General features: G+C 42.9%; 1 protein-coding gene across 2 annotated transcripts in view; it reads right to left on the bottom strand.

Moving 5' to 3' along the window:
- Positions 1-3,860: 3,860 nt before the first annotated feature.
- Positions 3,861-24,730, bottom strand: part of LOC147011301 (gap junction beta-2 protein-like) — a 39,849-nt gene continuing 18,979 nt past the window's right edge. Inside the window, exons 4-6 of one of the 2 annotated variants that reach the window (XR_015051989.1) lie at positions 20,139-20,288; positions 7,304-7,944; positions 3,861-7,218 (exon numbers count right to left, since the gene is read on the bottom strand). Coding sequence is in view for 1 of the 2 variants with exons in the window: in XM_085858264.1 (XP_085714390.1) it covers positions 7,609-7,944; positions 20,139-20,288 (486 nt within the window). In the remaining variant the exon portion in view is untranslated. The other variant, XM_085858264.1, reaches the window with a different exon arrangement.

The following is a 24,730-nucleotide window of genomic DNA, read 5'->3' as shown; positions in this document are numbered from 1 at the left end:
TTTACCAACTTCCAGGAGTGCCTGCGTTGGTGACTCTCTGCACATAGGGCCGGCGGTTCTTCAAATGAAACGTTGAGTTCACCACCCAGAATTCTGTAAAGCGTGATCAAATCACCTCTTGGCCATCTCTATTGTCATGGAAACAGATCCAGATTTGCAAGGCGTTGCTCATAAGAAAAGCGTGCTTGCCCCTGTACCATGCGTGTTGCACAGCGTTGCAATTTCTCCAGCAGGTTGCAATCCCGTTTCAGAAAGGGCCTCCATTGTGGAAGACAATACTCCAGACGCGGTCTTACAAAGATTGCAAAGGTCGTCTGGAAAATTGCAGGAGTAATAGAAACAAAGGAGCGTCGGAAGCAATCCATCACAGAGTGTGCTCTGTTTGTGCAACATTAGTCTGCATTGAGGCTGAGAGTGTGCGCACTGTACGAATTCCAAGGTCGGTGATACTATCACAAGTATAAGGTCCACTCCACCCAAACGGTTTTGCACCGTGGAGGGGACCCGTCTGAGGCGCATAACCCCACAGTTGACCGGGTTCACTTTCATTAGCCACAATTGCGTCCACTCTTAAAGCTTGTGAATGTCGGCCTGCAATGCCGGACTGGTGTTGTGTTCCGTTACGTCACACCAAAGCTTTAGATCGTCCGTGAACAGCAGCGATTGACAGCTGAAAGAATCAACCAAGTCATCGATGTTTATCAGAAACAACACTGGTCCGGGCACAGAGCACTGATTTATACTACATGTTTATAATATGAACAATGTCCAAATTGGACAAATGAACATTTTTTTTTTTTGGCAGTCGGAACTGCTGCTGAGGTCAATTCCACAGTTTAATTTTTGAAATTTGCCTCAGGTTACGAGATTATCGAGTTCATCGCATGTGCGGAAATGCCATAAAGGCTCGAATACTGGTGTCTCTGGGGCTTTATAAGCATCGCGATGTATACAGCAATCCATAGTTATGATGATCAGGCATTCGATAATATGAGTGAGGAAAATGAAAAAGAAAATTGACCACCTTATCTTGAAGAATCCGTTGTGGCCTTTTCCAAATCAAAGCATTTTTGAGCGGGCCAAAAAAACATGGGAAATTAAGATCCCAGCAAGGGAGAGCTGGCTGACAAAGGGGCTGATCAAGGATGAAACCTTGATTAAGGGTAATTAAATAAGGCTGCAAATTATCTTCAAAAGGGGTGTTTAAATTTACCAAAACACCCAGTTTTAACTCGTGCACTACCTTGCAGTTCCTTTAGTATTGTTGCGCTTCTAGGAACCAGCTCTGAAGGCAATTGCACACAACATAAGGTCCCTCAGTTTAGTTATTTCCACAGAATAAGTTCAGAGGAGTCCCTTGCCCTTATGTGTTGGTAAAGGGTGATAGCGGGGGGGGGGGGTTTCCCCCCCCCTTTCACCGGGGGTAATTGAAAATCACCTCCGAAATTTGTGGTGCTCGCTGTGCATACGGGTGCGGACCAATTTGTATATCGTGACAAAAGCTCGTTTGAATTGCACGCCAAGACCAAACTGCCCCCTTCAAACTGTCAACCTCCCCATGATCTTCTTTCATACGACACAATAAGAACACAACCCTTATCGTTTGTTGGTGCACATTTTTATTTAACACGTTAATATACATTGCTTTAAGAAATTATACACGCCATTCATCACCCCAAGACCCGAAAACCTCACAACCCGCTAACCACGACGTCACCTCCACCACACACAAACTACCCACCTTCTCCCATCATCATCATCATCATCATCATCATCATCATCATCATCATCATCATCATCACCTCATCTACATCCCTCCCCCCGGCCACACAGATGCTGCCGTGACTTGGAAGCATGGGGGAGGTAATGCAAGACACAATGGCAGGCGCCTTCATTCTCCAGACTTTATCAAAACTTCAGGACAACAGGCACCAATTAGCCATTAGCGTCCTGTTGCTAATTAAATGCTCCGTTCGCTCCTACAAGCAATTACGAGCTCCCAGAATTCGCCGCCGCGCCTGTAAATCACGAAGGGTCCATCGAGTGCCGTGGTTGAGCGATCAACTGGGCAGGAATCGTAGTGGAGGTCTGGCGTGGGCGGGGCTAAAGCGGTGATGAGCAAATCAGCGGCCGAGATTACCCCAAGAAGCCATTTTTATACACATCTAGGCCCTCGCGAAACGGTTATAAAAAGGCCAGAAGAGCCGCTGCTTGGGCGCCATTTTTATACACATCTAGGCCCTCGCGAAACGGTTATAAAAAGGCCAGAAGAGCCGCTGCTTGGGCGCCATTTTTATACACATCTAGGCCCTCGCGAAACGGTTATAAAAAGGCCAGAAGAGCCGCTGCTTGGGCGCCATTTTTATACACATCTAGGCCCTCGCGAAACGGTTATAAAAAGGCCAGAAGAGCCGCTGCTTGGGCGCCATTTTTATACACATCTAGGCCCTCGCGAAACGGTTATAAAAAGGCCAGAAGAGCCGCTGCTTGGGCGCCATTTTTATACACATCCAGGCCCTCGCGAAACGGTTATAAAAAGGCCAGAAGAGCCGCTGCTTGGAAGCCATTTTTATACACATCTAGGCCCTCGCGAAACGGTTATAAAAAGGCCAGAAGAGCCGCTGCTTGGAAGCCATTTTTATACACATCTAGGCCCTCGCGAAACGGTTATAAAAAGGCCAGAAGAGCCGCTGCTTGGGCGCCATTTTTATACACATCCAGGCCCTCGCGAAACGGTTATAAAAAGGCCAGAAGAGCCGCTGCTTGGAAGCCATTTTTATACACATCTAGGCCCTCGCGAAACGGTTATAAAAAGGCCAGAAGAGCCGCTGCTTGGGCGCCATTTTTATACACATCTAGGCCCTCGCGAAACGGTTATAAAAAGGCCAGAAGAGCCGCTGCTTGGAAGCCATTTTTATACACATCTAGGCCCTCGCGAAACGGTTATAAAAAGGCCAGAAGAGCCGCTGCTTGGAAGCCATTTTTATACACATCTAGGCCCTCGCGAAACGGTTATAAAAAGGCCAGAAGAGCCGCTGCTTGGGCGCCATTTTTATACACATCCAGGCCCTCGCGAAACGGTTATAAAAAGGCCAGAAGAGCCGCTGCTTGGGCGCCATTTTTATACACATCTAGGCCCTCGCGAAACGGTTATAAAAAGGCCAGAAGAGCCGCTGCTTGGGCGCATTGGTTCTCGGCTTTGGTGCTCGTCCTGTGCATGCTTCGTGGGGCTTCGCAAGAGAATGATCGGGGCTCGAATGGTGGTGCTCACCTCACCTCACGTTGGCGGGGTCGGACCTGGGAAGCCGGATGGAAGCGTTGATCGGACGGAGCGAGCGCAATAATTCGGGCCGAAGCCAAGCCACACATACACACTCTTTAGATTCTCACACGGAAGGCAATTTATCTCACACATTCTTTATTTTTTGCTTTCACGATATATCGTTCTACTTGAATGCAGGAGCTCGACGAGGCCTTTGCTGTCACCAACTGTCCTTTTAAGGCCACCACCATTGATACGCACCTTCACAGTTTCCTCTTGTACCACACACACTACGAGCACCCACCGCACCTCTCCGATCAAGCACCTTTGGACACCATCGGTATTCCTCCTTTTGAGCCCTCCCTTTAGCGTTTGGGCCACGGAAGCACGACTGCCCCGTCCGGTGAGCAAAGAGGCCGATAAACCTTATCCTTTCTCTCCTCTTTCTTGTCTTATCTTCTCCTTCCGTGGTTGGACCAGACTAACCAATAGATTTGTGAACATTCGATTTTGCAACAAAAGGACAGACAGGAATGAAAACATAATCTCAGTCCACCTTCGGTGGCAAAGGTTATAATGATGCAACCAGCAGGAATAATTGGTAATGGAATTCCACGTTTAATATGCATTCGAGCAGCTAGACGATCGAATAAAGTTTCATGTCATTGTCCGTTGCTTCCATTCCAAAACTGCGCTCAAAACGAGTTTATTCATTATTAATAGTATATCATCTTGGCACCTGGAATATCTTCAGCAGGTTATCAGGGGACCACCAGCACTTTCACCAACATGCATTCCCTGAATAATAAATAATAAAAACCAATGTCACCCCCCAGGGTGACCAGTATCTTGCCAAAATGTGAACATGAGTGACTTATTTATTCGATTAAAGTTACTCAAAAAATAAGGGTTTCGTCGACCTTGATGCTTGACCTTTTTGTGACCTTGACCTTTGACCTTGACCTTTATATTTTCGTACGGTTAATGGTATCTCTCCAGGACCGTTGTACATGAAATATCAAGAGATTTTGATGAGAACTGAGGAAATAAAATTTTCATGAAAAATCCGTTTTTTCGTCATGACGTCATCAAATGACGTCATAGCGTCAAACTTTTGACAGATCTGGAAAGCACTTATCAAGCGCTTTCATATGAGGTATTACTCGATTATGGTATCTAAGATTTCAAGATTTGACCTTGGGGTCAAAAACTTTCGACCCCCAGCGCTAACCATGAGGGTCAAGGCCGATCGCCACCATAAATCAATCAGCTGAGCGCCAGACCATGAGCTATATTCCCATGAAGTTTGAAGACAATCCGATCAAAATTACTCAAAAAATAAGGGTTTCGTCGACTCCCCTGATTTGCGACAGTGTCCTTGACCTTTGACCTTGACCTTGAAAATTTTATGCGCTGAAAGGGACCTCTATAGGACTCTGATATGCGAAGTTACAAAAATTTCTAATGATAACTGTGCTCTGCAGAGTGATCGATACGTGATTACAGACAAAAAAAAAAATAACATCAAGCTGACTAACATATCTTGCAAAAACTTCGTTTTGGCAAGATAACAATACTAATAATTAATAGGTGAAGGAGGTGGTTCATGAATTCGATGTGAAAGGGATTTAAGGGGTCGAGCAGTTGCAACAATATGATGCAATCTTAAATGTCCACAAGTGAGTGTTAGCAGATGAGACAGACAGCTGAGGCACTCCTCCAGTGATGTTTTTAAATACAGTCCAGGTACAACTTCATCTGTGCAAATCACCAGGACAACAGTTTGCAGTCTGATCTCATTCCGTCAGGAATCATACCCAGACCGTACAAGCTTAACAACCCAGCTTGAGCTGTCCTGAAACTGAGACAATGGAACATACTATATCAGAGGGACAGAGGGAATGTGATCGAGATTCTTCAGACATGGACAACGAGGCAGATGGAACATAAACATTTCGTTGAAAGAAACTACAATTAGGAGTCCATGTGTTCACAGAGCGGGAGGGTTTGTACAAACACAATGGTATCACTGTGCCACTCATTGAACAAGTCAGGTCAGGTTTGGGAGCATGCACCAGAGCAGCGCGTCCACTTTCCGCCGGTACTCCAGGGGCCTCCGTCTGGCCATCCCCCAGGCAGATTCCTGGCCCATCCCCATCTCCTTGAGATGCCGATCAACATGCTGCAACCACGAGGCACATGGTCGGCCCATTGGCCTCCTCCACTCATGAGACTCCATCGCTGAGAGAATCTGGTGAGCAGGATCAGCGTCAGGAAAACGAGCCACATGTCCAAACAGCTGCAGCTGAAACTCACGGACTATGCAGGTAACAAATCTCATTTGAGTTTCTCTCAGCATCCGCTCGTTGGACACAAAGTCCGACCAGCGTTAGCCAAGAATTCTCCAAAGAGATCTGGTACCAAAGGAATTATTTCTCCATCTCAGATCCTTGGTCAGAGTCCAAGTCTCACATCCATAGAGCAAGACTGGAAGCACCAAGGACCTGAAGACTCGGACTTTCGTCCTTCCGCACAGGTACCGTCAGCGCCGCACCTCATTATCCAGTGAATCCATGACTCCCCAGGCCTGACCCAGACATCTATTGACCTCTGACTCACAGCCAGCAGAGACATGAATATCACTGCCAACTGTAAGTGAATCTCTCCATGACCTCAACATCCTCACCACAAACAGGCACAGACAGGACAGCAGCATCCAAGATGTCATTGAAAGTCTGGATCTTAGTTTTGACCCAGGAAACCCATAATCCCAGTGGCTCCGACTCCTCATTCAACATTGAACAATCTCCTATAATCACCTAATTTATAACAATGACACTGCACACATAGAATCCCATGCTTCGCCCATTTCTACCTGATCCTCTCACCTTTAGTCTACCAAAGAAGGTTCCTCTGATGCTGTTCATCACATCTCTCTCAGCTGTCGACCAGATGCTTACCACCTTCTCCCATCAAACCCTGAACATGTCTCACTCCTCCAGTGTAGAGTTACATACCACCAAGCTTACCACCATCTCTCATCAAACCCTGTACACGTCCCACTCCTCCAATGTCGAGGTACATACCATCAAGCTTACCACCTTCTCCCATCAAACCCTGTACATGTCCCACTCATCCAGTGTAGAGTTACATACCGACAAGCTTACCACCTTCTCCCATCAAACCCTGTACATGTCCCACTCCTCCATTGTAGAGTTACATACCGCCAAGCTTACTACAATCTCCCATCAAACCCTGTACATGTCCCACTCCTCCAGTGTAGAGTTACATACCACCAAGCTTACCACCATCTCTCATCAAACCCTGTACACGTCCCACTCCTCCAATGTCGAGGTACATACCATCAAGCTTACCACCTTCTCCCATCAAACCCTGTACATGTCCCACTCATCCAGTGTAGAGTTACATACCGACAAGCTTACCACCTTCTCCCATCAAACCCTGTACATGTCCCACTCCTCCATTGTAGAGTTACATACCGCCAAGCTTACTACAATCTCCCATCAAACCCTGTACATGTCCCACTCCTCCATTGTAGAGTTACATACCGACAAGCTTACCACAATCTCCCATCAAACCCTGTACATGTCCCACTCCTCCATTGTAGAGTTACATACCGCCAAGCTTACTACAATCTCCCATCAAACCCTGTACATGTCCCACTCCTCCATTGTAGAGTTACATACCGACAAGCTTACCACAATCTCCCATCAAACCCTGTACATGTCCCACTCCTCCATTGTAGAGTTACATACCGACAAGATGTCATCCGTTCCACCTCGTATGTCCAGTTATCTGTCCAACCACATATCGATTGACACACTCATGTTCTGTCTGTTTGTAAATCCTCTTTACCCCCCTAGTGGGCATCGAGCCACCCTTACCCCCTTGTGGGCATCGAGCCACCCTTACCCCCTAGTGGGCATCGAGCACACCTTACCCCCCTAGTGGGCATCGAGCCACCCTTACCCCCTTGTGGGCATCGAGCCACCTTTACCCCCTTGTGGGCCTCGAGCACACCTTACCCCACTGTGGGTTTGGAGCCCTGTAGATAAAAGTGGAATATTGGAAACCAGTCCATGCAGGTAACTAAGGATAGGACACAGCCATTGTGCTCATAATAACATTCCCTTTGCCTTCACTCCATTAACCCCACTGCACCATATACAGTATGTATAGTATTACATGAGTATAACTAGAACCTGAAAAAAAGAAATAAAAATGTTTTAAAAACCTTGTTACCAATTGATATGGTCCATGTAATTTTTTTTTTCTCCTCATTTACAATGTTGCTATTGTAACCATCACTAGGATAAGTCGTGAAGTTATTTTGCTGATATCTCTGTCTCTTCAATTTTCTCTATGGACCTTCGTCTTGTCCTGTTGTCTTCGGTTCCGTCATACCCGACGTGACCAACCTTCCATCTTCCTCGGGTGCAGATACGTGTGAACAGGTATGCCAGCTCGGCAGTGTTGAGCAGTAAGCAGATACCGCTCACGGTAAGCATGAACAAAATGAAGATATTTTTCTCTGTGGGTCTTGAGACGAAGCACACAACCGAGTTGGGGCAAGGAAACGATTTACAGCTGACGTAATGGGGGAGCAATAAGTCTCCGTAGGCCTTCTTGAAGAGAACCACGCCACCAGACTCCAACAAGATCTGACGAAGGGATAACAATTGGGAAAGAAAGGTGAAGGGACATGTGAGATGACAAATCAAAATAAAGACAAATTACTGCACTGTAGTCCCAAGAAGAAAGCCAGACACACACACACACACACACACACGCACGCACACTCACACGCACACGCACACATTCATCCATCGGGACCATACTCTGTCCAGAGCGTTGATGCTACCTGAGCAGTCGCATTGGCTATTGCATACAATCCTGGACAGGTCACCACTCCAACACAGGATACCCAGCATGCTGGCACTCATTTTGCCGATCTCAGAAGGATGACAGGCAGAGTCAACCCCACCTGATATTAATTCAACAGCCGAGTGGGATTTCAACTCAGGATCCTAGGATGCCAAGCCCACCACCCTTTTAATTAAACCAACACCAGGCATACATACATACATACATACATACATACATACATACATACATACATATATATTGGGTGGATGCTAGACTACCGTTATTCTCAGGTTTTCCATCTGTCTGTATGGATGTAATGCACAGCTCTGGAGGCCAGAGGATTAAACCGATTTTGATTAAACTTGACAGGTAGGTTCATACGAGGATCTAGTTCTATGCTTTTGAGCACCGTTGCTATGGACACCACCATTGCCAAGCAACGGGACTTTGAAATTTTTGAAAAATCATAAAAAATTTATTTTTTCGAAAATCAAAAATCGGCTTCGAGGCTTTTATGCGTACTATAATCAACCTCTTTGTCAAAAAATTTCAGCCCGATCCGTCAAAAACTGTATGACTAGTATGCAATTATGTAGCGACCACCCATGTCGCCTACCGGCTTGTTGGGTGGTCGCTTTTTCCGTCTTTTGGCTGCTCTTAGAGCACCCTTATTCTGGACATTTCCATCTGTCTGTCTGTCCAAGAAACTTTGGTCAAGCCTAGGGGCTAAACCACTCAACCGATTCCAATGAAATTTGGTAGGTAGGACCAATATTTCTGGGAATCGTGTGCTTTCGAATATGGGACCCCGGGCCCAAGCAACGGCCCTTTAAAGTGGTCAAAAAATCGAAAAAAATCAATCGAAAAATCAAAGCTTAGAGTTCTGTGCGCAATCTATCTACCTCCCTTCATGCCAATTTGCAGCCCTAACAAAAAAATATTTGGAGGAGGAGATAGGTTTTGGGCGAGTACATGTCGAACATTTCAGAAACGGTTAATTGCGAATATCTCTAAGAGAAAGAGTCTGATTTTGATGAAACTTGGGTGAAATGTGTACAATGTGGCAAGCATGTACACATAAAATGAATGGTTGTTATGCACACCTCCGTTGCTTAGCAACAGCTAAAATACTTTATCGTACATCGTACACTTATTGTGGACTGTACAAAAAAATCAATTCCTCCGAAACTGGACCTCCGAGGGACCTGTTTTTTTTATTTTGTGCCCAAGGAGAATGTCTTACAGCATCATATAAAATAATAAAATCTTTAGCGAATAGATAAATGGAATTACCAGGGCTGCCATTTGTAAGAGTCTCTTTGGAAACATGCCTGAAATTTCACAAGGCGGGTTTCTGGGCGCAAACTAAGAGGGCTGTGATAATTGGGTGGTCGATAGAGTACCCTTATTTTCACTTTTTACCTTCGCAAACTTCGTTTGACGAAGGTATTGTATTGACCCCTGTGTATTTATTTATTGGTAAATATGTGTGCGGACAACATTGCGCAAAAACTGCTGGACCGATTTGCATGAAATTTTCAGAGATGATGTGCAGTTACTCAAGGACGCCAGGCGAAGCTTTTGGGAGCGATCGGATCAAAGGTCAAGGTCAAGGTCACAAAAAGGTCAAAATCGGTTTTTTGCGATTAAAGTATCAATTTTGTTCCGATTTACATCAAATTAAGTCCAAAATGTTCAGTATTCAAATCCCGATCCACTGATATAGCGTATGGTATAGTGTTTGCAACCGTAGTTAGTCTGTGGAAGTCAAAGGTCAAGGGGGTCACCAAAATGGAGTTTTTGATTGGGAAGCGTTGTGGACAACATTACACAAAAACCACTTCGCAGATTGTCATGAAATTTTGTGGATGTGTTTGGCATCACGAGGGGACAAATCGATTAGATTTTGGGAGCGATCGGATCAAAGGTTAAGGTCAAGGTCACAAAAAGGTCAAAATCGTTTTTTCACGATTACATTGTCAATTTTGTTTTGATTTACAGCAAATTAACTCCAAAATGTTCAAAATTAAATTCCCCATCCTCTAATATGACACATGGTATAGTACTTTTGTCACCCAAGGCAGCGGTTGAGGGTCAAAGGTCAAGGGGGTCACACAAATTCACATTTATATCGGAAAGCATTGTGGACAACTTAACGCAAAAAAAAAAAAAAACGCAGAGAGGCTTTAATTGTTTTGGATTTGTTTGGCATCATGAAAGGACAAATCCATTAGATTTTGGGAGCGATCGGATCAAAGGTCAAGGTCACAAAAAGGTCAACATCGTTTTTTCATGATGAAAACGGTTAATATGTTTCCGATTTACATCAAATTAACTCCAAATTGTTCAGTGTTCAATTCCCCATCTTCTGAAATGACACAAGGTATAGTACTATTGTCACCCTAGGTAGCGGTTGTGGGTCAAAGGTCATGGGGGTCACGAAATGCATATTTGTATTGAGATGCGTTGTGGACAACTTAATACAAAGGTAACTAGTGGCTGCGGCGAAGGTATGTGCTCTACGAGTGCCCATTCTAGTTTCTGTCTGTTTCGCTAATTTGTACTCTGATCATCGTGCGGTGGCCATTCGATTGTCAAAGAATGAAATTGATTGATGGCATGTACATGAATATCGGCTAGTCGCGTCGGCCAGCTTTCCATCTCGAGCGAGCAGCCATGTAGCCTACCGGCTTGTCTGTATGTTTGTTTGTCTATGTAATGGACAGCTCTGGAGGCCAGAGGAGTCAACCAATTTCGATGAAACTTGGCAGGTAGGTTCATACCAGGATCTAGTTCTATACTTTTGAGCACCGTTGCTATGGAGACCACCGTTGCCTAGCAACGGGACTTTGAAATTTTGAAAAATCATAAAAAAATAACTTTTTTCGAAAATCAAAAATCGGCTTCCAGGCTTTTATGCACACTAGAATCAACCTCTTTGTCAAAAATTTTCAGCCCTATCCGTCAAAAACTGTATGACTAGTATGCAATTATGTCGTGACCACCCATGTCGCCTACCGGCTTGTTTGTATGTTTGTATGTAATGGACAGCTCTGGAGGCCAGAGGAGTCAACCGATTTTGATGAAAATTGACAGGTAGGTTCATACCAGGATCTAGTTCTATGCTTTTGAGCACCGTTGCTATGGACACCACCGTTGCCTAGCAATGGGACTTTGAAATTTTTGAAAAATCCTAAAAAATTAATTTTTTCGAAAATCAAAAATCGGCTTCCAGGCTTTTATGCACACTGGAAACAACCTCTTTGTCAAAAAATTTCAGCCCGATCCGTCAAAAACTGTATGACTAGTATGCAATTATGTAGTGACCACCCATGCCGCTTACCGGCTTGTAATCAAACTCTGTCAAAACATTTCAGCCCGATCCGTCAAAAACTGTATGACTGGTATGCAATTATATAGCGGCCACCCATGTCGCCTACCGGCGTGTGTGTGTGTGTGTGTGTGTGTGTGTGTGTGTGTGTGTGTGTGTGTGTGTGTGTGTGTGTGTGTGTGTGTGTGTGTCTGTGTGTGTGTGTGTCTGTGTGTGTGTGTGTATATATATATATATATATATATATATATATATATATATATATATATATATATATATATATATATATATATATATATATATATATATATATATATATATATGAGGGTGGTCCAAAAAAGTTGAAAAAAAAGGATGTTGCTCCACAAGCTTAAAATTATTCTAATATGATCCATTAAAGCGCATAAATTTTTTTAGCTTGATCGGAGGTGATTTAGACGTCGCTCCATATTGCGACTTTTCGTCTCATGACTTGAATAAATTAGGGTATGGTCAGGTACGATTACGGTACTTCTGGATGTCCGAGGTGGAAATGGAGTGCATTTTCGAACTCTATGGGGTCGATTTACTCTAAGAAATGACTGCACCGACATTGAATTCACTACCATTTCAAAAATATGACCTAAAACAAGATTTATCATTACTGGAGTTGAGTAACTATTCCTACTCATTTCGATATTTTCTAATCAATAATTAATTTGTTGTTCGTCTAAACATTTTAGAGTAAATCGACCCCACTGAGTTCGAAAATGTAGTCCATTTTCACCTAGGAAGTTCAGAAGTGTACAGATTCGCATCTCACCATACCCTAATTTAATATAATAATAGCTAAATAAATAACTCACATATTTTTCGTGAATCATTGAATCTAAAACACTGGATGTTGGGCTGGCCAGAAATAAGTTCAGGCAGGAGTGGAGACAACAATAGAGGCGGAGATGATAGTGGTATTTGGCAAATGAGTCGAAATATTCTAATACAGTAGACTCGGCGTAAGTCATCACCATCTGGGACTGAGAAAAAAGTGACGACTTAGAAATGTGACGACTTACATGTATGCGAACATTCATGATGACTGTGGGGTGAAGGATGAAGTCGCGCGTGGCCTGGACACGTATGTGTGAGAGCCGGCTATTGTACCAAAAGGAAAACACAATCCTCGGGGCATAGGTGGGGGTTCATTGGTGAGTTGGAAAGTGATCAAGCAAAGATGGAATTCATGAATCAGTTTATCAAAAGTAAAGATAATGAACAACTGCAAGACAACTCATATACCATCGGTGATGGTATGGTGACAAATTACATGACACACAGTCATCGTGGTGATGATTACCACTCAATGCCTATGTGTAAGTGAGTGCGGTAATGTACAAAATTAAGCCAATATAAAACCATGATCGGACTTCAACACTAAGCTCGATCGATCCTTTACTCCTTCGTGAAGTAATCCATTATGTTTGACTGCCTCAAACTCTTGGGCATTTGGTGCATGAGAAAGGACTCAAACCGGTCATTGTATTCCATGATGTTGTCTGGGCAATCCTCCACCGAAAGACAGTATCGGCCGAATATTTGGCCGAATCGGCCGAAACCGAATATTTGGCTGAGCTGACATTTGCCGAAACCAGATGATGAGCGCGTCATCGACATCTTCAAAGGACGCACATTTCACGCGTTTCACACTTACCACTGGCCTCGCGATCTTCTCCACTTGTCCAAATATCTTGCCCTTATTTTTCAAGATATCGTTCAATGTCTGCCGTTTGATGTCCAACTTCTCAGCTATGGCTGTTTTCTTCATCAGTGGGTTTGCCTCGCAAAACTGGATAATGTCGTATTTTTCTTGGTAGGTTTTAGTTGTAAGCTAATACGCTTAGTCACCATTGTCCTGCCTGCAGTGCGATCAACGTGTGTACGCAGTTATAAATAGCCTATCACTGGCGATGTAAACCAATGAGCGGGCATCACGATTCCATGAAATCGGGCTTCTCACGAGGCAGCAGTTCTGTGTGACGAGTTAGGAGTGGTAATTTACTTGAGTTTCCATTACGTGGGAACGGACAACATCTGACGACTTAGACGAAGTGACGACTTAGAGATGACGACTTACAGCGGGATGACCCTTTATTCAAAGGGATTTAACATGAGATAAATTCGGAACTTTTTGACGCTGCCGACTTAGGCGAAGTGACGAGTTACACGCTACCGACTTACACCTAGTCTACTGTAGTTTGTAATTCCATTGATTGAAAAATTAGGGTATGGTGAGATGCGAATCAACACACTTCTGAACTTCCTACGTGAAAATGGACTGCGTTTTCCAACTCAGTGGGGTCGATTTACTCCAAGAAATGTTTAGACGGACAACAAATTAATTATAGATTAGAAAATATCGAAATGAGTAGGATTAGTTACTCAACACCAGTAATGATAAATCTTGTTTTAGGCCATATTTTCGAAATGGTAGTGAATTCAATGTCGGTGCAGTCATTTCTTTTAGTAAATCGACCCCATAGAGTTCGAAAATGCACTCCATTTCCACCTCGGACATCCAGACGTACCCATAATCGTACCTGACCATACCCTAATTTAACCAACTCATGAAACTAAAAGTTGTCATATGGAGCGACCTCTAAATCAACTCCGATCAAGCTAAATTTTTTATGCGCGTTATTGAATCATAGTGGAATAATTTAAGGCTTGTGGAGACATCTGAATTTTTTTTTTATACTGTTTTTGGACCACCCTAATATATATGTATATATATGTATATGCTGTTAGGGTTAGGGTTAGGGTAACGACCTAACCCTAACCCTAACCCTAACAAATATATATGTACATATAGTGTTGCGGAAATGGTGCTTAGTGTGTTATTAATTATAGGATTAGCCCAGATCCCCCATTAAATGCATGTTTAGCCAGGTTGTTCGGTAAATGGACGTTACATGTGTGTCGTGAGATGTAGGAGGCATGTTCATTGTTCGTACAGTGGTGGTGCACCGAGAGGTTCTTCTTCTTCGTTCCTCTCTCTGAACGAGTCTCCGCCCAGTGCTCTGGGAGGAGCAGTCAGCTTCGAGAGAAGCGAGTGCCGGGAAGGCGAAGGTGGGACTGAGAGCGCCGAGTTGGGCGGTCGGCTGTACAGGGGACGGCTGTGTTGTTTTGCGATCGGCTTTTGTGAGGAGCGAGCCGAAAGAAAGGCAGGGAAGGGACTGCATGAGGTCTGTCTGCCATCTGCTGAGGGAGTAACTGAACCTGAGGGTCGAGTCTGCCATCTGCCGAGGGAGTAACTGAGCCTGAGTGTCGAGTGAGGATTCTGCTGTATAGAAACGACTAGTGGGAGGCTGCAATCTGCGTCGAGAGGAACTGGCTGCTGTGTGAGTCAGCGATGGACTTTATGAGGAGGTCATCGACAGGTTCAACCTGTGTCTAACCACGGAGCCTCTGTCCTTATTCACGGCACGGCCCGACACGTCTCGACATGTCTTGTGGTCCCATCGTTCCGCCTGCGGAGCCCAACACCCCGATTTGTCCTAACCTGGTGAACAGGCCAGGCCCGGACTTGTATACTGGACCTTGTCAAAAGCCAGCTGGAGCATACCATAGATCTTTCGTCTTGGGCCGTCGACCTCGTGGGGTCTGGACGCGCAGAGGCTGCGTTTGCGGGCGGTGCCGGGAGAAGACAAAGGACTACGCCGTCATCTTTCCACGCGGCGTGCTTGAGCCGGGTGCTCTAATCCGTTGACATCGGCTTGTCACGAGCCGCATTCGGGCCTTTGACACTTTTCCTCTCATCCATGAAGCATCACCAAGTACTCTGTGTCTTGTCTGCATGCTGTCCGTGTCTTGTCTGCATGTTGTCTAAGGTTTTTCTCGCTAGGGCTCCCTATCTCGCTAGGATGGTGGAAATAGGCGAGGGTGGCGAGATAAGTCAAAACAAATAGGATGAACAAATTAATCTCCCCATTTACCACCATCCGTCAGAATGACTGGGACAAACATCTCCTGTATTTGTTGATGGCCTACCGAACTAGCCAGCATGGAGCCACCGCATATCGCCCAGCGTTGCTCATGTATGGGTGGGAGTTATGGGCTCCCGCTGACCTGGAGGCTTTATCGTGCATGCGGGAGTAGCGGAGCGGGTGAAGGGAAATGTTTTGGTAAATTTGGTTGGGGAACGAGGAATAGAGGAGGGCAAGAGCTGGTGTTGAGGAATGGGATGGCCATAGCGGGTTCATTCTTTCAAAAGTGGGAAAGCCACAAGATTATTCCACACTCATTAAGGCCCAGTCACACCTTGACGTTATAGCCAGCAATGGCAACGTATTAAAATGTATGTAAAACGCTGGCTTACGCTGAACTTTTGATGTTTTTTTAAAGATTCGGACGTATTCATAACGACTTGGTCTTATCCATAACGTATTAGAAACGGACACAGAACGTTTCGTTGTGTTATAGATAACTTATACCAACGAATGCTGAACCTGTTGTCGGCCTCCCAACCTATGCCCAACGATAGTTTAACTTAGGCATAGCGTGCTGCACGCATCGCCGACTATGACGTGGCGTAGGTTATGAAAAGGCTGACGCACAACGATTCAAATCGTAACCGCCGGAGAAATGGAAGTGTCAACATCGCAGTCACACCTTGGCAATCTTGCCAGCATATGCCGACCTCTGAAAAATGCGTCTAAAACGTTGGCGCACGTCGAATACGGTATGGGTAAGTTTGGTATACGAGAATAGAACGCTAAAGTACGCTATCATACGTCGTATTAAATGGAGTACGTCTTGTAATTTTAAACATGTTGAAAATTTTACGACTTACTTGCCGTATGACACACGCTCCGCATGCGATGGGAATAAGTTGTACGCACGATATGCGATCGTTGACACACATCGACACACGTTACTTGAAAAGTACTCATAAGTCGAAACACGTCAAGGTAATGGTTAGCGTCAGTGTTCCAGACTCCCGGTTTTTGTTTTTTTTTCTTCGGTATGACGGTGTTCAGTGTACAGTGCGGTTATGATTTAAATCGTTGAGCGGAAGCCTATTAATTATATTGTATTATAACCGCGCTAGAAATCGAAGTGTCAAAATCATCATCATACCGAAGGAAGGAAGAAAAAAATAAAAATAAAAATAAAACCAGGAATCTGGAACACTGACGCTAAACATTACCTCGACGTGTTTCGACTTATGAGCACCTTACAAGTAACGTGTGTCGTCGTGTGTCATCGATCGCGTAACGTGAGTACAACACGTTACTCATAGGTTAGAAATAAGTTTCGGGTACGCTAAGCATTACCTCGACGTGTTTCAACTTATGAGTAACTTACAAGTAACGTGTGTCGACATGTGTCAACAATCGCGTGACGTGCCTACAACTTATGGCCAGCGTTATGCGGAACGTGTGAGTCATACGCTGGCATAAGTCTTAAAATTTCAAGCATGGGAAATTTGAGGACAAGCGAAAAGAACAACGGTTAAAGCCAGCGTACAACGACGTATGGCAGTGTTTTTCAGCGTGCTCTCAATGTTATCAAAACTTACCCATAACGTATTCGACGTGTACCAGCGTTTTAGACAAATTTTCCAAAAATCGGCATAAGCTGGCTAAAACGCCAAGGTGTGACTGGGCCTTTAGGAGTGGACATCATAGAACAGAACTGAATTTTGTGGTGGTAAGGAAGCAGATACAAATAATTTTATTGCCATATGTAGCACACATGAATATCACAGTAGGGACATTGGAATTATTTGAGTGTGAGTGCTCTCAAAAATAAAAAAAAGTATATGTATATTATTTGACATGTAAAAATCCAGATTCATGGTTTAAAAGTTGAACCACACTAGAATAAAACTATTGTTGAAATGGTTGGTGGATGTTTTCATACTGTGATACCGACGGCCAGAACGTAGTGGTTCAAACATGTGAAACACAGGATGACGAGAATCTTTAACAATATTTCAGGCTTTGGCAAAACATCTAGATGTGTAGATAACTTTGAGTGCAGGTCGATCTACACCACTGATCCTCTGCACAACACGAACAATGCTATCCAACAACTTGAGGTCATGTGCAGTGATGTTGCCAAACCAAACAATAATCGATATCGTTAAAATACTTTCAATAACACTGTGGTAAAAGTTCACTAAAATGACATGATGCATACCAAATTTTTCAACCATCTGAGGAAGTACAGGTGCTGCTGAGCCTTTTGGACTGGAATAAGACTATCCTGAATTTTGATATGAAAAATTATGTTCAAATGTCTTGTGATTTTTTTTTTGCAATAGTCAACATTTTTCTCAAATTAGCAAATATGTAACCTTTACAGAAATTACATTCAACATAAATTCCTGACACATTTATTATCCTCACCAGAGGAAGAGGGTATTGCATTTGGGTCCGCACAGAACGTGAGTATGGTTTTTCTCCGCAAGCGCCTGTCCGAAAACTAAATTTTCACCATAGGAGCGACTACTCATGTAGAATGTCTTATGATAATTATGACATCGTAGGTCATGTGGTGTGGCAGCCATGTTGGAAAAAAGGAAAAACTTTGGACCTCAGTCTCTCCGAAAACGCACCAAGGAAAAAATTGAAACTTGACACTTGACACATGGAAATACGTGTGATTTTTTCTGCTGTCATTGGTGCCCTCATTATGGTCATAATTGCATACGTAGAACACTACATCCAATCAGTATGAAAAATTTTGAGGATCAAGGGATAAATTGGTCAACAGAAAAAAATTGATGACGTCATTCGTCACGTGGTTCGGCAGCCATATATCTTGTTGCGGTTGTGGTGGAATTTCAACCAGCCATATATCAACCAGCCAGATGGAGGAATTTCATAGCAAAGTTAGGATTGTATCGAGTTGTTTGGTCCGTAGACATGCTGGAGACATCTCGATGTAAATTAAGTTGGGAAACTGTGAGCTGAAGTATTACTTGTCACCACACGGAGGGGTGGTGCTGTGTTAATTAGGTAGGGATTAAGACCAAATTCCCCCCAGTATGTAGTTGCTCCCTGTGACTATTTCCTGTTTTGTATTTACAAGCCAGCCACGAAAGAAGTGCTTTTTTATATCAACAACAACCATAGCCACAATCAAACAAAATGTGCTGAGCAGGCAAAAGCCCTGCCTTCCCACCTTTCGTGCCAGCAAGCCACGTCCATAGGTGATGATTGATGGGCGTGACGTCAGAAGGAAGATGTTTTGGTTTGGTTGGGATGAGTGCGGGTGTAAGAGATGCACGCAGTCGAGAGAGGAGGGAGCTAGGAGATGGCGTGTAAGATCAGGGCGTCATGGCTGGCTTTCCTTTGATGCATGAAGAAGACGGCACAATTCTCGTATTCATGCTGAGGCGAATTGACTCGCGTGGTGGAGCAAGACGCTGGCCATTGACTCTTGGCTGGGTCGTGAGAGACGGACCTTGAAGGTTTGTGTATATCACCGAAGAGAGAGGCGCCATTCTGCAGAGAGCAGCTGTGTCGGCAAGCGTGATCGACGAAGAAGCCGCACGGCGGTTGGTGAGCCCTGGCGTTGAATACCCCCTCACAAATTACCTCACATACGTTTCCCACCCAGAGAGCGGCTTGGTGCCATTTTTGGGCACATATTTCCACGTGGGACGAAGCGGCTCAATCGCAAAGTTCAACAGAGACCATCTCTGGATCAAGCTAAGTGCCAGAATAAAGGGAAGATTTGCTTTTCCTTTGTTTTCCCCTTGTCTGTATCAAAGTCCGTGTGTAGAGGCGCCTCGACTTTAGACCTTAATTTACTTCACATATTATTACATTTTGAATTATATCCTTGTAAATATTTCTTCTATTTTCATTAAATCCCCATTTATTTTAAGTTGCTTTGTTCGTGTATCTGTCGTGGGGTTCGAGTACAAACCCCTTGTGCTGTGTCACTCCACCAGTGCCGCCCTGCCCCTCCCGCATGCGCTATCATCTGAGGATCACGTGTCCACCGCCTAAGGAAAACCGCTCGGCGATCCGGGCTGGTCGGTGTTAACTGCCCGTCCCCCACAATTGGATCGGGGGGGGGGGATTTAAACGAACCAGGCAGACCCGCAACAATTTATATTTTAAACCTTCAAAACTCTTCTCTAAAACGGCTGAACAGATTGAGGCGAAACTTTACAGGTACGACCGCCTTTCCATGCGGAACAAAACATTCCCACCTATGATGTCATATGTCACGTGGTTTGGTAGCCATGTTGGATTTACCCTAAAATCTCTAAAAACATTTTCCAGAACGGCTGAACAGATTGAGAGGAAATGTCACACACATGTTCTCCAAGCCTTAGGGATACCAGGGTGTTCACGAATAATTGATAGATCACATTGGATTGAACGAAAAACAAAAATTACAGCCTCGACTGCAAACCACACTCGTGCAGGTACAATCCTCGACTCAAAACCACACTTGTGCAGGTACTAGCCTTGACTGTAAACCACATAACATGAAACAGTACCTGTGCAGGTACTCCACTAAACCTGTTGTCAAACCTGTAGGTACCTTATCAGTGTACAGAGTGAAAATGTACGAAGTAATAAGATAAGTTGTCACATATCCAAGAACATTGTGAATCATAAAAAAGGAAACAGAGAGAAAGTTCCAGAATCAAATCCAAACCTTGGCAATGACAGAGAGGGTGTAGGTCCACAAGAGGCCACCTTCCAGCTTGATCTCCCTGCCAGATGGGAACTTTTGTCGAGTGACACGCATCCTGCGTGATGCCACGTGCATCAGGACCAACAGTGTGGGTGTTGTCACAAGCAGCAGCTGTTGTGAGAAGAGGATATTTTGATGAGGGAGGAGTGAAGAAAGGCATGTTTATGGAAGGATAAAGTGAGAGGAAGATCGAGGGAGAGGTTGGAGTTTCAGCACGTGGACTGGATAGGGCTAGAGTGCCCAGCCCCCAAGACTTTACTTGGTTAGTATATTTTTGTTCTTTGGGATGTCCTGAGTGAGAAAAAATGTGAACATGAAATATCTTGAGATGGAATTGTACTTTAGACACCTTGTTGACAGGTACCCACAATCGCGTGAAGCGAGTTTGGTACTCTGACATTTTGTGGGTATGATTGCTTGTCAGCCTCCCATCTCATTTTGAATAAACTATTTGGTGAATGTTGTATATCATTTGAAAGGGTATTTAAATGCCTGTTCAATAGTCTATCAAATGTGTATTTGATTGATATTCATCCAAACAGTCATGCAATCGCAATGATAAATAAACAAAACAAACACTTCATCCAATTTCTCATTCGAATCAACAGGACTTATTCTGATTTTTTTTTTTTACTGTAGATGCTCTCGACGAGTGGAAGACCTATAACACAGGAAAAAAAAATCTCACCCATGTTCGAAGGAAGCAGTTCAATTTGGCATTTTAATATGAAAGAGGCAAAGCCAAGAAACAAATGAAACCCTTCATAATTACCCTTTATAATTACCATTAGAATCATCCTTTAGAATTAACCTTTAGAATTACCATTTAGAATCGCCCTTTAGAATCACCCTTGAGAATTACCCTTGAGAATCACCCTTAAGAATAACCCTTCATAACTACCCTTTATAATTACCATTAGAATTACCCTTTAGAATCACCCTTTATAATAACCTTTCATAACTACCCTTTATAATTACCCTTTAGAATTACCCTTTAGAATCACCCTTGAGAATTACCCTTGAGAATCACCCTTAAGAATCACCCTTTATAATAACCCTTTATAATAACCCTTCATAACTACCCTTTATAATTACCCTTTAGAATTACCCTTTAGAATCACCCTTGAGAATTACCCTTGAGAATCACCCTTAAGAATCACCCTTTATAATAACCCTTCATAACTACCCTTTATAATTACCATTAGAATTACCCTTTAGAATCACCCTTAAGAATCACCCTTTATAATAACCTTTCATTACTACCCTTTATAATTACCCTTAGAATTACCCTTTATAATAACCTTTCATAACTACCCTTTATAATTACCCTTTAGAATTACCCTTTAGAATCACCCTTGAGAATCACCCTTTATAATAACCTTTCATAACTACCCTTTATAATTACCCTTTAGAATTACCCTTTATAATAACCTTTCATAACTACCCTTTATAATTACCCTTTAGAATTACCCTTTAGAATCACCCTTGAGAATCACCCTTTATAATAACCTTTCATAACTACCCTTTATAATTACCCTTTAGAATTACCCTTTAGAATCACCCTTTATAATAACCTTTCATAACTACCCTTTATAATTACCCTTTAGAATTACCCTTTAGAATCACCCTTGAGAATTACCCTTTAGAATCACCCTTAAGAATCACCCTTTATAATAACCCTTCATAACTACCCTTTATAATTACCATTAGAATTACCCTTTAGAATCACCCTTTCTTATAACCTTTCATAACTACCCTTTATAATTACCCTTTAGAATTACCCTTTAGAATCACCCTTTAGAATTACCCTTTATAATTACCCTTTAGAATTACCCTTTAGAATCACCCTTGAGAATTACCCTTTAGAATCACCCTTTATAATAACCCTTCATAACTACCCTTTATAATTACCATTAGAATTACCCTTTAGAATCACCCTTTCTTATAACCTTTCATAACTACCCTTTATAATTATACTTTAGAATTACCCTTTAGAATTACCCTTTAGAATCACCCTTGAGAATTACCCTTGAGAATCACCCTTAAGAATCACCCTTTATAATAACCCTTTATAATAACCCTTCATAACTACCCTTTATAATTACCCTTTAGAATTACCCTTTAGAATCACCCTTGAGAATTACCCTTGAGAATCACCCTTAAGAATCACCCTTTATAATAACCCTTCATAACTACCCTTTATAATTACCATTAGAATTACCCTTTAGAATCACCCTTAAGAATCACCCTTTATAATAACCTTTCATTACTACCCTTTATAATTACCCTTAGAATTACCCTTTAGAATCACCCTTGAGAATTACCCTTTATAATAACCTTTCATAACTACCCTTTATAATTACCCTTTAGAATTACCCTTTAGAATCACCCTTGAGAATCACCCTTTATAATAACCTTTCATAACTACCCTTTATAATTACCCTTTAGAATTACCCTTTAGAATCACCCTTGAGAATTACCCTTTAGAATCACCCTTAAGAATCACCCTTTATAATAACCCTTCATAACTACCCTTTATAATTACCATTAGAATTACCCTTTAGAATCACCCTTTCTTATAACCTTTCATAACTACCCTTTATAATTATACTTTAGAATTACCCTTTAGAATTACCCTTTAGAATTACCCTTTAGAATTACCCTTTAGAATCACCCTTGAGAATTACCCTTGAGAATCACCCTTAAGAATCACCCTTTATAATAACCCTTCATAACTACCCTTTATAATTACCATTAGAATTACCCTTTAGAATCACCCTTAAGAATCACCCTTTATAATAACCTTTCATTACTACCCTTTATAATTACCATTAGAATTAACCTGAGAATTACCCTTTAGAATTACCCTTTAGAATAAACCTTGAGAATTACCCTTTAGATTTAACCTTTTAGAATTACCCTTTAGAATCACCCTTTGGAATAGGCCTGGTGTTGGCTTCATGGTTTGGGTGGCGGCTTGGGATCCTAGGGTCCTGAGTTCAAGCCCCGTTGACTGCTGAATTAATACACCAGGGGGTTGACTCAGCCTGTCATCCTTCTGAGGTCGGCAAAATGAGTACCAGTGTGTATTGGTAGAGGGACACTGCATCAGGGACACAGTCGCGCTTCGAAGAAATGATAGCTACCCCGGCAGCTAAGCTTCCATACGCAAGAAGAAGAAGTAAAGACCCTTTGGAATGAATCTTTAGAATTACCCATTATAATTGCTGGAAGGCCCATAGGTCCATTGGACCAAATTTTCATTGGTCCTCAAGGCCTCGTTGCCTAACTGCTTACTGTACTGTTTGTGTAATTAGTTTGCCTTTCACCAAGCCCAGATTGTACATGAGTTATTTTTATTATTGCCAAATGACACTACTATTATTGTTGTTAATATTGTTAGTATTAATTAATATATGATTTGTTACAATATTATCATAATTCTTGTTATTTATTTTGTAAACAGAATGGCATGCCGGGGAAGGACAAATTAATCTCACGTATACACCTGAACATGGCATGCATTTAAAACATGGGAATTCTTCCTGGTTCTTTGTAGTTAATTAGCCTAATCCACTCAAGAGATCATGACGATCATTTTGGTGTGTCACATTCCACATCAGAACACTGCAGTAGAACTCCACAAAAAACATACCTCACACAAACACACACCTCATATATTTATCGTGGAGTGTTAAAGGGTCTTTTGGGTCCTCAGGGGCTTTTGGATCATATTGGTCTTTTGTATCCTTGGGGTCTTTGAGGTCATATTGGTCCTTGGTAACTTTTAGATCATCTGGTTCAAAGGTCAAAGGGGTCTCAGTAGACTAAAGTGTCAAAAGGGTCAATTTTTTGTAGAAACAACTTGTTAGAAAGGTTCTCCTTCTTCATTTTTGATGGATGGAAATAGTGAAATATTGAAGCAGCTTCACCCTAACCCTCACAGCTTAAAATCAGAACACAACACAACAAAGGGAACAGCAGGAGAAAGGGGAAACAGGAACAGCAGGGCGAAGAGAGAAAGACGAAGAGGAACAAACAAGGTATACAGTGAGCAACGAGGGATAAAGGAGAATGCAAAGGGTGGACAATATGGATGCATAAGAAAATTTTTGGGAGGATTGGGTGGAACGGCCTGCATTTCATGAATTGTGAATGCTCCAGGCAGTTTAACCAACACTTGCAGAGGTTTAAATTACATTTTCTTTACTTTAAAACACTCTTCGTGCGTCGTAAAAAAAACCATGCTTTTTCAATTACATTCACACGTCCCACCAGATCAGGGGATGAGTCGCTCTCGCTCACTGTACCAGAGATGGCGTGACACATGGACAGAGCATAAATATGCATGAGGAAAGATGTAGGACATGGACATGTAGGACTTTGTCCATGGACATGTAGGAGACATCTCAATGTAAATTAAGTCGGGAAACTGAGAGCTTAAGTGTTACGTATCACCACATGGGGGGTGGTGCGGTGTGAAGTAGATAGTAATTAAGACCAAGTTCCCCCAGTTTGTGATTGTCCCCAGTGACCTATTCTTACGTTTTTGC

Source organism: Eptatretus burgeri, chromosome 15 (genome assembly GCF_056783735.1).
Source record: "Eptatretus burgeri isolate ZD-2024b chromosome 15, Ebu_testis_v1, whole genome shotgun sequence".
NCBI classification, from domain to species: domain Eukaryota; kingdom Metazoa; phylum Chordata; class Myxini; order Myxiniformes; family Myxinidae; genus Eptatretus; species Eptatretus burgeri.
The sequence above is the reverse complement of the archived record's forward strand: the minus strand, read 5'-3'. Positions and strand labels throughout refer to the sequence as shown.